Here is a 15060-nt window from a genome sequence, read left to right on the forward strand (position 1 = left end):
ATCATTGCTTAGACTAAGTACATGACACTGGATGATGGACTAGTTCAAGGGCTAGACGGCAGCGGTGTCAGAAGTACCCTCCGCCACATACCGCAAGGTACCCACCTTGCCATATGACTGTTATGGTCCAATGAAGCAGAAGATTTAACCATCACACTGTGGACAATGACGACCCTACTTGATGCGCTATGGAAGGGCACGTCTTTGTCCATACCGGAACGTTGTCAGACGTTACAGCCGCCATTTCTCACTCCAGTTGGCATCACGAAGCTCAGCTTTCCCCGTTACAACAGCTCGAACATACGCGATGAGTATCACTGGACAGATAAATTTGGAAAACCAGCATCTGTAAAAACATATACTGACATCGCGTGAAAACATACACACAGTAACAAAAGTTATGCATGTATCTCTGTTTCCAACCAATAGCTCAATACATAGTATCAGCCGGCCGAAGTGGCCGCGCGGTTCTGGCGCTGCAGTCTGGAGCCGCGAGACCGCTACGGTCGCAGGTTCGAATCCTGCCTCGGGCGTGGATGTGTGTGATGTCCTTAGGTTAGTTAGGTTTAACTAGTTCTAAGTTCTAGGGGACTAATGACCTCAGCAGTTGAGTCCCATAGTGCTCAGAGCCATTTCAACCAACATAGTATCATTAGAAATCTACATAAAGACCTAAAATCACTTACATTGGGCTAATATTGAGGAACACACGTTCTCAGTCAATTGCCAGCTACATTAAAAACTTGATTTCAGATAAGGCATGGTTTAAACAGAGTTTGAAAGACTTTTTAATAGGCAACTCCTTCTACTCTATGGATGAATATCTTAACAGGGACTGTTACACCAGCTTAAGTCAAAATGTCTATTAGATTTCAGTTTTGACACCACTTGGTCACAACAGGCAAGATTAGGTATTTTGTGTATGATGAATTTATAAAAACATAACTACGCTTCATTCTGACGGTGTATTAATTCTGTAAATATTAGCAATTCCCATTTACTGTAATGTATTCACCTATTTTGATAATCTCCTGACAAATGATCAGGGTAGGGAGTATTATATTCAAATGTTTTTGTGTAACACTTTCTGACATGTTCCACACCCACGAGCTCATTTTCGGGTATATGGAACGAAAACTGAATCTAATCTCTAATACCGATACGTCGTACACGTGTGTTGCTATTGTGACTGTTCCTGTACCGATCGGAAGGTAATCCCTGACGTTGCTTGTAAATACACTCACACAGTTACGATGAGCGCTACCTACAGGTGGAACAGTCTCCAGTGGATTGCAGAGTTTCACTTGCCAATAAAGCAGTAGGGGCGCAACAGAGACGTCCGTGGAAGAATCAGAGCCAACGTCCGTCGTGTCATGCAGGACACTGGCGCCCAATGATGGGGTGCGCATCATCACGTTACGCACAGAAGGCTTGTCAACGAGGGAAGTTGCTCGATGTGCGCATCGGAGTCAAAGTGATGCGGTGCGGGCATGGAATCGGTTCCAGTTGACAGGTAGTGTTCAAGACTGTAACCGCACAGGCCGTCCCTGTGGGATGGGTGCATAGGACCGTCGATATGAACGACTTTTCAGTCAAACGAACCGTGAAATTCGGCGTTGGACGTCATGTGTCGCAACAAAGTGTTGGGAGACGAATGCACGATGCGCGTCTACATTGCCGGCTACCACAGCGAGAACCGAGCCGTACACCGAAAGTCCACGGACTCGGTTACAGATGGAAAAGAAATCGTGCAGGATTGGCGTCGAGTGTTTCTCATCGACGAAACTTGGATCTGTCTGGACCCTAATTATCTGAGACAGCCCAGTAATATAGAACGGCTCCAACTCTGTGTTTCACACGTGCAACAAGGTGGTGGCGGAGTGATGCACCACATGGGGCCACCGTACACTTCCCGTTGTTGTCGAGGGGCGTCTCACTGCTTTCCGTATAGGGCCGAGATTCTGTGCTCATCATACTTTTATTGTGAACACGGTCCTCCAGCATTCTAGGATCATCAGGATGCATTGGCCCACCTGTTCTCCGGGCAGAAGGCCAACTGAACATAACGAGCTGTTTTTGGACGTTGACAACGCGGCTTATACAAAATCGCCATTGAAGAGTGGGACAATTTGGAGCAGGGCAGGCCTGATGATCTCGTCGATGGTATGCCACGACGAATTCAAGCTTATTTCCGACCGAAGGAATATTCCATCACGTATTGACGTTGCTCAGAAATAGCGTCTCGTAGGAGACAGACGATTTTTTCGTCACACAAATTCTTCGAACTAATTTTATTCTGACACGATACATGTAAATTATACACTACTGGCCATTAAAATTGGTACACAAAGAATAAATGCAGATAATAGACGGGTATTCACTGGACAAATATATTGTACTGGAACTGACATGTGATTACATTTTCACGCAATTTGGGTGCATAGATCCTGAGAAATCAGTACCCAGAACAACCACCTCTGGCCGTAATAACGGCCTTGATACGCCTGGGCATTGAGTCAAACAGAGTTTGGATGGCGTGTACAGGTATAGCTGTCCATGCAGCTTCAACACGATACCACAGTTTATCAAGAGTAGTGATTGGCGTATTGTCACGAGCCAGTTGCTCGGCCAACATTGACCAGACGTTTTCAATTGGTGAGAGATCTGGAGAATGTGCTGGCTAGGGCAGCAGTCGAACATTTTCTGTATCCAGAAAGGCCCGTACAGGACCTGCAACGTGCGGCCCTGCATTATCCTGCTGAAGTGTAGGGTTTCGCAGGGATCGAATGAAGGGTAGAGCCACGGGTCGTAACACATCTGAAATGTAACGTCCACTGTTCAAAGTGCCGTCAGTGCGAACAAGAGGTGACCGAGACGTGTAACCAATGGCACCCCATACCATCACGCCGGGTGATACGCCAGTATGGCGATGACGAATACACGCTTCCAATGTGCGTTCACCGCGATGTCGCCAAACACGGATGCGACAGTCATGATGCTGTAAACAGAACCTGGATTCATCCGAAAAAATGACGTTTTGCCATTCGTGCACCCAGGTTTGTCGTTGAGTACACCATCGCAGGCGCTCCTGTCTGTGATGCAGCGTCAAGGGTAAACGCAGCCACGGTTTTCGAACTGATAGTTCGAGCTGCTGCAAACGTCGTCGAACTGTTCGTGCAGATGGTTGTTGTCTTGCAAACGTCCAATTCTGTTGACTCAGGGATCGAGACGTGGCTGCACGATCCGTTACAGCCATGCGGATAAGATGCCTGTCATCTCGACTGCTAGTGATACGAGGCCGTTGGAATCCAGCACGGCGTTCCGTATTACCCTGCTGAACCCACCGATTCCATATTCTGCTAACAGTCATTGGATCTCGACCAACGCGAGCACCAATGTCGCGATACGATAAACCGCAATCGCGATAGGCTACAATCCGACCTTTATCAAAGTCGGAAACGTGATGGTACGCATTTCTCACAACAACGTTTCACGAGGCAACGCCGGTCAACTGCTGTTTGTGTAAGAGAAATCGGTTGGAAACTTTCCTCATGTCAGCACGTTGTAGGTGTCGCCACCGGCGCCAACCTTGTGTGAATGTTCTGAAAAGCTAATCATTTGCATATCATAGCATCTTCTTCCTGTCGGTCAAATTTCGCGTCTCTTGCATGTCATCTTCGTAGTGTACCAATTTTAATGGCCAGTAGTGTACATATACCTGAGAGCAAATTTTTGGCTTTCTGTGCTATGAATTTCGAAATTACGGGTTGATGCAAAACTTTTACTGATGTGTGTAAAATGATGACCACTCTGGCACTCATCATTAGATTTGAAAGAAAGGCCATCCAAACGACGACGCATCTTGCTACTGGACACTTTCTGACTTTTGAAGAAGAAGAAGAAGAAGAACAAGAAGGAAAAGGTGATTACAGGTTGACCATGAGAACTTTGGTAGGGAAGGCGAATGGCCGACGACGGTCTGTTCGGAGAATTTTAGGAAAATGTGGTTCATCTGTAAAGGAGACCGCATATCGGACGCTGGTGCTATGTATTCTTGAGTACTGTTCAAGTGTTTGGGATCCGTACCAGGTCGTATTAAAGGAGGACATCGAAGCAATTCAGAGGGGGACTCGAAGGTTCGTTACTGGTAGGTTTGAACAACACGCAATTGTCCCGGGAACTCTAATGGGAATGACTGAGGGAAGGTGACGATCTTTTCGAGGAACACTATTGAGAAAATTCAGAGAACCTGCGTTCAAGCCAACATAGTCGAAGCAAGTTTATTTAAAAAAAGGTTCGAAGGAACACCCCAACTTTGAAGCCATGTTTACAGACACACTAGACACACATCATATAGCTGTAGCGACTCCAGCGTTCCAAGCGGTTACATTTCACACTGCAGTGAACAGAAGACGAACGGCTTTTATGATCAGATCTACGGCGAGGCCCTAGATTTTCTTTGACACATCAACTTTGGCCTAACAAGGGAACCTCCCCATCGCACCCCCCTCAGATTTAGTTATAAGTTGGCACAGTGGATAGGCCTTGAAAAACTGAACACAGATCAATCGAGAAAACAGGAAGAAGTTGTGTGGAACCGTGAAAAAAATTAGTAAAATATACAAACTGAGTAGTCCATATGAAACACAGGCAACATCAAGGATAGTGTCAGCTCAGGAGCGCCGTGGTCCCGTGGTTAGCGTAAGCAGCTGTGGAACGAGTGGTCCTTGGTTCAAATCTTCCCTCGAGTGAAAAGTTTAATTTTTTAACTGCGCCGTAGTATGGGGACGCTGCACCTAAACAAACCTCGAAACACACGACGTCAGTCGACTACAGCGCACGGAAGAGAGAGTATTCCTGCTAACGAGGCTCCCTGGCTGGCAGTTAACTGTTCGCTACTTTGGACGAGAGTGCATTAAATACGTGAGATGTTCCCATTGGAGAGGCACGTCCTTTCGTCTACTAATCGCACGGTTTTGAAGTGCGGTCGCAAAACACAGACATTAAACTTATTACAGTGAAGAGAGACGTCAATGAACGAACGGACAAATCATAACTTTGCGAAAATAAAGAAAGCAAACTTTTCACTCGAGGGAAGACTTGAACCAAGGACGTCTCGTTCCGCAGTTTCTCACGCTAACCACAGGACCACAGCGCTCCTGAACTTACACTATCCTTGATGTTGCCTATCTTGCACATGGACTACTCAGTTTGTAAAATTTGCTGATTTTTTCATAGTTCCACACAACTTCTTCCTGTTTTCTCGACTGATCTGTGTTCAGTTTTTCAAGTCCTATCCACTGTGCCAACTTATAAGTAAATCTGAGGGGGGTGCGATGGGGAGGTTCCCTTGTAAGCAGAGAGCGTCCCCCAACACTACCGGTGTCCGTGTCTGCAGGCTGTACCGGCGGCGGTGGCTGGCGCTGATGGTGGCGTCCACGTGGCTGCTCGGCTTCGGCGCGCTGGTGCCCACGTGGCTCGGCGTCTGGGGCCGCTTCGGGCTCGACGACAAGGTGGGGTCGTGCACCATCCTGCACGACCACAACGAGCGCACGCCCAAGGAGTTCCTCTTCATCGTCGCCTTCGTCATACCCTGCATCGTCATCGTGGTAAGTACGTCAACTCATTCTTGGCTACTGCCTGGTGGGAGCCCACTGGATAAGATGGTCTTGACTCTGTAAAGGAAGTTCAATGAATACAGACTACGTAATTAACTTTTTGTCCTCTCCCTCCACCAATTCCTAACCTCCCATCACCATCTCTCTTTTCCTCTCTCATCTTTCTCCCCTAACTCTTTCCTCCCTCTTTTCCCTTTTCTACCCCATTTTCCTCTTCAGTCTCACCTTTTCTGCTTTTTTTTCCCTACTTTCTACACCTCATCTTCTTCGTCCTTCTCCTCTTCCTTGGCAGTACTTCCGAATATGCCACAGCTGCCAGATTGAAATTTCTTCTTTCTGCATATATTAGACATCTGCCTTTTACACCTCCTCGGTTTAAACTATATCTTTCCACCTTTTCCTCAGTCTTCTTAAATATCGTCTGCCCACTGGGAAATAATTCGTCATTAATTTCGGTATTCTGTCGCGGTATTCTGTCGCCTTCCATTCTTTTGACATGGCCTTTCCAGTTGATTGTGCATTTCCTAATCTGCTTAGTGATTCTTTTCTGTCCGAGTTCCTCTCTGATGTCAGCATTCCACCTTTCCTAAAGCCCGTTTTCTTCTCTAGCAAAATATTTTCAATTCGTAGTTGTCTTCCGGCCGCGGTGGCCGTGCGGTTCTAGGCGCTTCATTCCGGAACCGTGCGACTGCTACTGTCGCAGGTTCGAATCCTGCCTCGGGCATGGATGTGTGTGATGTCCTTAAGTTAGTTAGAACTAATTAAATCTAAGTTCTAGGCCACTGATGACCTCAAAAGTTAAGTCGCATAGTGCTCAGAGCCATTTGAACCATTTGCATTCAGTTATTCAGTTGCCACCCCCCCCCCCCCCCCCCCGTCTATTGTCACATCTGTGCATGTTACGTGCAGCTGTTTTCTGATTGCCAAAAAAGTAAATCATCTTATCGACTCTTGCTCTCTTTCAGCCCAGGTCATTCAGTGTATCACCTTACACCGGAGAAATATATTTATTATAAATGAGAAGTCTCGTGGTAATATGCCTTTTCTGTTTCTGGTTTCCTTTCCACTGTTTCCTATATTATAGAGGGTCTTACGGTTATAAGTGCACATATTGTGATCCATGGTTTCTTAATAGTTTTGTACCCGCTTCAGTGTGTTAGTTGTTTTCTTTTTTGTATGCGTTCAACACTCACATTATTTACTGCCTGGTCGTAACAGCACTGTTACGTGGACCACGCCTTTCAGAACAGACAATTGAAGGACTTATTTCAATAGTGGTACAAGTCCATTGCCTCCACTTTCCTGCCTATAATGCTTCTGAAATTAATGATCCAAACAAACAGAAAGAAAGGTTCATCTCTACCAAGAAGCCATATGCTTGAATATTTCTGGTATCTCAACTGCAGATTTTTCAGCGCTCATTTAACTTTAGGACTGTGTATCTCGAAATGAGCAAAAATGGACTTGTGCCACTATTGAAATAAGCCCTTCAATTGTTTCCATACTTCAGTTCCTAACTTGTTGCCTAGGGAAAATAAATGTCAATGGCTTGCTGTTGCGAAACCTAAAAACTGCTACTCGTGATAGTCTCTTTATAATCTGCGAATGAAGTAAATACTGATGTAATGCCGTTCAGTCGCCAACAAAGATATCTCCAGTTATGCCCTGTACATTTTCAGTTGGGACGTTTCCAACTCTGGCGCCCAAGGTCTCCTCCACTTCTGACAAAGTCATCTTTATTTGGGGTGTTGACTGTCCCTTGCAACAGGTCGTAGTAGTTCTCCGAATCGGCATCGCGCCTTAAACTGCTTAAGACTAAGGCCAGGCTGGATACAACCGCTTTCCTGCCTCATCCTGTCCTGTAGTGTCGCAGCGGTCTGTAATGAAATCGTGTCTTATTGTTCCAGGTGTGTTACGCGCGCATCTTCTACATCGTGCGCAAGACGGCGCTCAAGTCGCGTGGCCCCCGCGGGGGCGGTTCCAGCGTGGCAGCCGCCTCCGCCAACAGCGGGGGCGGCACCGCCGCCTCCAGGAAGGCCGACGCCGCGCTCTCCTCCTCCGGTAAGTCGCTCCCACAGTCTCGCATCTACACGTTTCGAGCCTCAGCTCGTCTTAAGGTTAACGCTACGAATGTTCGGATAACAATACTCAGTTTATATTTCTTGCAGACCGAGTTCTATTCGAAATGCATATTACACTGAACTGTTGACGCTACTTTTCACATGGCCACCGTTGCCCTCCTGTCTTACAGTAACAAAGAAATTTCGTCCAGTCAGTAATGTACTTTAAATAAGTAAAGTACCTCAGTCGCCACTGCTTTGCTTCACGTAATGCTGCGTTTTGGCGTAATATAGGGTAAAGGACAATGTTGTGCAGAACTTGAGGACAACGGCAACTTCAAATGGTTCAAATGGCTCTGAGCACTATGGGACTTAACTTCTGAGGTCATCAGTCCCCTAGAACTTAGAACTACTTAAACCTAACTAATCTAAGGACATCACACACATCCATGCCCGAGGCAGGATTCGAACCTGCGACCGCAGCGGTCGCGCGGTTCCAGACTGTAGCGCCTAGAACCGCTCGGCCACCCCGGCCGGCACGGCAACTTCCGTATGATTTGTCACCGCCAAGTTACGCAGCTCGATAAAACTTGGGCCATACTCAGAATAACAGCTACGGCATAGAAGGAAAGATAACTGAGGGAAATACGCAATAAGACTATTAGAAATCACACTTACGGCAAGTTGAAAAACAGAGGCAGATATACAGGGTGTTACAAAAAGGTACGGCCAAACTTTCAGGAAACATTCCTCACACACAAAGAAAGAAAATATGTTATGTGGACATGTGTCCGAAAACGCTTACTTTCCATGTTAGAGCTCATTTTATTACTTCTCTTCAAATCACATTAATCATGGAATGGAAACACACAGCAACAGAACGTACCAGCGTGACTTCAAACACTTTGTTACAGGAAATGTTCAAAATGTCCTCCGTTAGCGAGGATACATGCATCCACCCTGCGTCGCATGGAATCCCTGATGCAGCCCTGGAGAATGGCGTATTGTATCACAGCCGTCCACAATACGAGCACGAAGAGTCTCTACATTTGGTACCGGGGTTGCGTAGACAAGAGCTTTCAAATGCCCCCATAAATGAAAGTCAAGAGGGTTGAGGTCAGGAGAGCGCGGAGGCCATGGAATTGGTCCGCCTGTACCAATCCATCGGTCACCGAATCTGTTGTTGAGAAAGGTACGAACACTTCGACTGAAATGTGCAGGACCTCCATCGTGCATGAACCACATGTTGTGTCGTACTTGTAAAGGCATGTTCTAGCAGCATAGGTAGAGTATCCCGTATGAAATCATGATAACGTGCTCCATTGAGCGTAGGTGGAAGAACATGAGGCCCAATCAAGATATCACCAACAATGCCTGCCCAAACGTTCACAGAAAATCTGTATTGATGACGTGATTGTACAATTGCGTGCGGATTCAACATTACCTTCCTTCAATTGGGCCAACTGGCGGTGAATCGAGGAAGTACAGTACATACTGACGAAACTAAAATGAGCTCTAACATGGAAATTAAGCTTTTCCGGACATATGTCCACATTTGGTACCGGGGTACATCTTTTCTTTATTTGTGTGTGAGGAATGTTTCCTGAAAGTATGGCCGTACCTTTTTGTAGCGCCCTGTATACGTGCGTATGATAAACCCCTTCCCTCAAAAATATCTCTCCTTCATACCCGCTCTGTGTTACCACAGATGTGACAGTGATCTCACTTGTACTAAGACAGCAGGACACCCGAGGCGCCTATTTACTTCCACTGCCGTAACTTCTAACCCATTTTCGCCAACCGGCAGTCTTCTACAGTTGTCCCCTGCGCAGAAAACAACACAAGTTCGTGAATCAGTTATCTTGAAGCCGTACGAAATTCTTAGTGAGCAACTGGTACGATGTAAATAATTAAATGTCCGAGTAGTTTGTTTATATCAGACGCCACTCGCTTTTTGTGGGCCGAACCCGAGAAACTGCACAATTACATTCCACTTTAGAGTCACAAATAATTTTCATTCTAGATCAAAATAATGAACTGCGTATTTGATCTACATATACGTAATTACTCTGCTATTCACAATAAAGTTCCTGGCAGAGGGTTCAATGAACCACCTTCAAGCTGTCTCTCTACCGTTCCACTCTCGAACGGCACGCGGGAAAAACGAGCACTTACATTTTTCTATGCCAGCGCTGATTTCTCTTATTTCATCGTGATGATCATTTCTCGCTATGTAGGTGGGTGCCAACAGAATGTTTTCGCAGTCGGAGGAGAAAACTGCTGATCGAAATTTCATGAGGAGATACCGTCGCAACAAAAAACGCCTTTGTTTTAATGATTGTGCCCCAGAGTGGCAATCTCCCCTATTTCGCCATAATACAAAACGAGCTGCCCTTCTTTGTACTTTTTCGATGTCATTCGTCAGTCCCACCTGATGCGGATCCGACACCGCACAGCAATACTCCTGAATAGGGCGTACAAGCGTGGTGTAAGCAGTCTCCTTAGTAGGCCTGTTGCACCTTTTAAGTGTTCTGCCAATAAATCGCAGTCTTGGTTTGCTCTACCCACAATATTATCTATGTGATCGTTCCAATTTAGGTTATTTGTAACTGTAATCCTTAAGTATGTAGTTGAATTTACAGCCTTTAGATTTGTGTGACTTATCGCGTAATCGAAATTTAGCGGATTTCTTTTAGTACTAAATGTGAATAACTACACACTTTTCCTTGTTCAGGGCCAATTGCCACTTTTCGCACCATACAGATATCTTATCTAAATCATTTTGCAAGTCGTTTTGATCATCTGATGACTTAACAAGACGGTAAATGACAGCATAATCCGTGAACAATCTAAGACGGCTACTCAGATTGTGTCCTATGTCGGTAATATAGATCAGGAACAACAGAGAGCCTATAACACTTCCTTGTGGAACGCTGGATATTACTTCTGTTTTACTCGATGACTTATCGTCTATTACTACGAACTGTGAGGAAATCACGAATCCAGTCGCACAACTGAGGCGATACTCCGTAGGCACGCAGTTTGATTAGAAGACACGTGTGAGGAACAGTGTCGAAAGCCTTCTGGAAATCTAAAAATATGTGATCAATCGACGTTAGTGATATATCGACGTCAGTGATATAGGCCTGTAATTCAGCCTATTCCTCCTACTTCCCTTTTTCGGTATTTGTGTGACTTGAGCAATTTTCCAGTTTTTAGGTACGGATCTTTCTGTGAGCGAGTGGTTGTATATAATTGCTAAATATGGAGCTATTTTATCAGCATACTCTGAGAGGAACCTGACTGGTACAGATTTTGGACCGGAGGCCTTGGCTTTATTAAGTGATTTAAGCTGCTTCGTTACTCCGAGGATATCTACTTCTATGTTTCTCATCTTGGCAGTAGTTGTTGACTGGAATTCAGGAATATTTACTTCGTCTTCTTTGGTGAAGCAGTTTCGGAAAACCGTGTTTAATAACTCTTCACAGTTGTTATCGCGCAGTGAAGATATTGATTGCGTCTTGCCACTGGTGTGCTTTATGTATGACCAGAAAGTCTTTGGGTTTTCTGCCAGATTTCGAGAAAGAATTTCCGTAATTACTATCACAATGTTCTCAACTACATGTCCAAATAACCATACATTGATAATAAAATCTTAATCCGATGCCGGCCGCGGCAGAAACATGTCTGTCCTCCGACTGCCAAACCAGCACTGTTCTTACAGCCGAACCACTTTGCCCGCCATAAGGTTAGCCGCGAACCGAAGACCACCGAAGTGCTTCGTCTGCCATTTCGTTTAGCTGTTTTTGTTATTCTGATGAATATCAATACTTGATAAATAATAGAATGATAGCGAGAGATGCTTTAAATTGAAATGTAAGTAAGTACACTGTTTAGTTTGTCTAATATTAATAACAGAAGATTAGCATTTTGGCGTGCAACTACCGAACGCAGCAGCCAATCGTGGAGAAGAACCACAATTTCGGCGGTCTCTCACGATACCCGTGCCGAACAAGCCATGCGTCATCGGTACCTCACACGATATTACGTCACTGCTGCCTTCTGAACTGCTCTAAGAAGAGCTTCTACACTCCTGGAAATTGAAATAAGAACACCGTGAATTCATTGTCCCAGGAAAAGGAAACTTTATTGACACATTCCTGGGGTCAGATACATCACATGATCACACTGACAGAACCACAGGCACATAGACACAGGCAACAGAGCATGCACAATGTCGGCACTAGTACAGTGTATATCCACCTTTCGCAGCAATTCAGGCTGCTATTCTCCCATGGAGACGATCGTAGAGATGCTGGATGTAGTCCTGTGGAACGGCTTGCCATGCCATTTCCACCTGGCGCCTCAGTTGGACCAGCGTTCGTGCTGGACGTGCAGACCGCGTGAGACGACGCTTCATCCAGTCCCAAATATGCTCAATGGGGGACAGATCCGGAGATCTTGCTGGCCAGGGTAGTTGACTTACACCTTCTAGAGCACGTTGGGTGGCACGGGATACATGCGGACGTGCATTGTCCTGTTGGAACAGCAAGTTCCCTTGCCGGTCTAGGAATGGTAGAACGATGGGTTCGATGACGGTTTGGATGTACCGTGCACTATTCAGTGTCCCCTCGACGATCACCAGTGGTGTACGGCCAGTGTAGGAGATCGCTCCCCACACCATGATGCCGGGTGTTGGCCCTGTGTGCCTCGGTCGTATGCAGTCCTGATTGTGGCGCTCACCTGCACGGCGCCAAACACGCATACGACCATCATTGGCACCAAGGCAGAAGCGACTCTCATCGCTGAAGACGACACGTCTCCATTCGTCCCTCCATTCACGCCTGTCGCGACACCACTGGAGGCGGGCTGCACGATGTTGGGGCGTGAGCGGAAGACGGCCTAACGGTGTGCGGGACCGTAGCCCAGCTTCATGGAGACGGTTGCGAATGGTCCTCGCCGATACCCCAGGAGCAACAGTGTCCCTAATTTGCTGGGAAGTGGCGGTGCGGTCCCCTACGGCACTGCGTAGGATCCTACGGTCTTGGCGTGCATCCGTGCGTCGCTGCGGTCCGGTCCCAGGTCGACGGGCACGTGCACCTTCCGCCGACCACTGGCGACAACATCGATGTACTGTGGAGACCTCACGCCCCACGTGTTGAGCAATTCGGCGGTACGTCCACCCGGCCTCCCGCATGCCCACTATACGCCCTCGCTCAAAGTCCGTCAACTGCACATACGGTTCACGTCCACGCTGTCGCGGCATGCTACCAGTGTTAAAGACTGCGATGGAGCTCCGTATGCCACGGCAAACTGGCTGACACTGACGGCGGCGGTGCACAAATGCTGCGCAGCTAGCGCCATTCGACGGCCAACACCGCGGTTCCTGGTGTGTCCGCTGTGCCGTGCGTGTGATCATTGCTTGTACAGCCCTCTCGCAGTGTCCGGAGCAAGTATGGTGGGTCTGACACACCGGTGTCAATGTGTTCTTTTTTCCATTTCCAGGAGTGTATGTAGTCGAATACGGTGGCTGTAAGCCCAGAAATATTACGCACTGAAGCCACCGCGATTTATGGTGGCCTCCTGGACATTCCAGAAGGCAGGACGTGGTTCTTAACAGGGTTTGTGAGGCCAGCGCATGCCCTGCAACGTATTCCCATACTGACCACAAGGTTGGTAAGAGTTACGTTCCTCCAACAGAGCTGTTGGGTAGTCGGTACACGTGGACGTGTTCCAATGCGCATCTCACAAGCGGTCAATGACATTTAAGTCGAGGTAAGGGCTACGCCAGTCCATTCGCTCGACGAAAGATCCGTACCCTAAGACTGGAAAATTGCACAGAAAAGTAGTAGGAATAATCCACTAAATTACCCACCCATATCGTTAACGTCGATTTGGAACAGGATCTTGGATGTTGTGTTCGAACATTATGAATTGCCTCTAGGAGAACGGTCTATTGACACACGGTCAACACGGATTTAGAAAACATCGTTCTTGTGAAACACAACTAGCTGCTCATTCACATGAAGTGTTGAGTGCTATTGACAAGGGATTTCAAATTGATTCCGTTGATTTCTAGATTTCCAGAAGGCTTTTGACACTGTACCACACAAGCGGCTTGTAGTGAAATTGCGTGCTTATGGAATATCGTCTCAGTTACGTGACTGGATTCGTGATTTCCTGCCAGAGAGGTCACAGTTCGTAGGAAAGTCATCGAGTAAAACAGAAATGATTTCTGGCGTTCCCCAAGGTAGTGTTATAGGCCCTTTGCTGTTCCTTGTCTATATAAACGATTTGGGAGACAATCTGAGGCGCCGCCTTAGGTTATTTGCAGATGACACTGTTGTTTACCGACTAGTAAAGTCATCAGAAGAGCAAAACAAATTGCAAAACGATTTAGGAAAGCCACCTGTATGGTGCAAAAATTGGCAGTTGACCCTACATAATGAAAAGTGTGAGGTCATCCACATGAGTGCTAAAGGAAGTGCATTAATCTTCGCTTACACCATAAATCAGTCAAATCTAAAGGCCGTAAATTCAACTAAATACCTATGAATTACAATTACGAGCAACTTAAACTGGAAGGAACACACAGAAAACGTTGTAGGGAAGGCTAACAATAACGTAGCAGATCTACTGGTCTACCAACATTACGCTTAGCAGTCCTCTTCTGGAGTACTGCTGCGCGGTGTGGGATCCTTACCAGATACGACTGACGGAGTACATCGAGGGAGTTCAAAGAAGGGCAGCACGTTTTGTACTATCGCGAAACAGAGGAGAGAGTGTCACTGAAATGATACAGGATTTGGAGTGAACATAACTAAAACAAAGGCGTTTTTCGTTGAGGCATAGTCCTCTTACGAAATTTCAATCACCAATTTTCTCCTCCGAATGCGAAAATGTTTTGTTGGCGCTGACCTACATAGCGAGAAACGATCATCATAATAAAATAAGGGAAATCATAGTTCGCACGGAAAGGGGTAGGTGTTCATTTCTCCCGCGCACTGTACGAGATTCGAATAAGAGAGAATTACTCTGAGGGTGGTTCGATGAACCCTCTGCCAGGCATTTCAATGTGATTCACAGAGTATCCATGTAGATGTAGAAATATCCTCTCGTTCCAAAAACTCCTCCATCCCCGCAGTGGCTGATTCCCATCCATAAAAATGAAGTCACGGCCGAATGCAGCCCTGGAATGGCGCACTTGCGGTTCAAATGGCTCTGAGCACTATGGGACTTAACTTCTAAGGTCATCAGTCCCCTAGAACTTAGAATTACTTAAACCTAACTAACCTAAGGACATCACACACATCCATGCCCGAGGCAGGATTCGAACCTGCGACCGTAGCGGCCACGCGGTTCCAGACTGCAGCGCCTTTAAC

General features: G+C 46.5%; 1 protein-coding gene across 1 annotated transcript in view; it reads left to right on the top strand.

The window, feature by feature from the left end:
• The window catches only part of LOC126209794 (G-protein coupled receptor moody), a 131879-nt gene that overhangs the window by 60122 nt on the left and 56697 nt on the right, over positions 1-15060 (top strand). The window contains exons 3-4 of the mRNA XM_049938932.1: positions 5399-5609; positions 7526-7679. Of these exons, the coding sequence (XP_049794889.1) occupies positions 5399-5609; positions 7526-7679 (365 nt within the window). The remainder of the gene's footprint in view (positions 1-5398; positions 5610-7525; positions 7680-15060) is intronic.

This window comes from Schistocerca nitens, chromosome 10 (genome assembly GCF_023898315.1).
Source record: "Schistocerca nitens isolate TAMUIC-IGC-003100 chromosome 10, iqSchNite1.1, whole genome shotgun sequence".
Taxonomy (NCBI): domain Eukaryota; kingdom Metazoa; phylum Arthropoda; class Insecta; order Orthoptera; family Acrididae; genus Schistocerca; species Schistocerca nitens.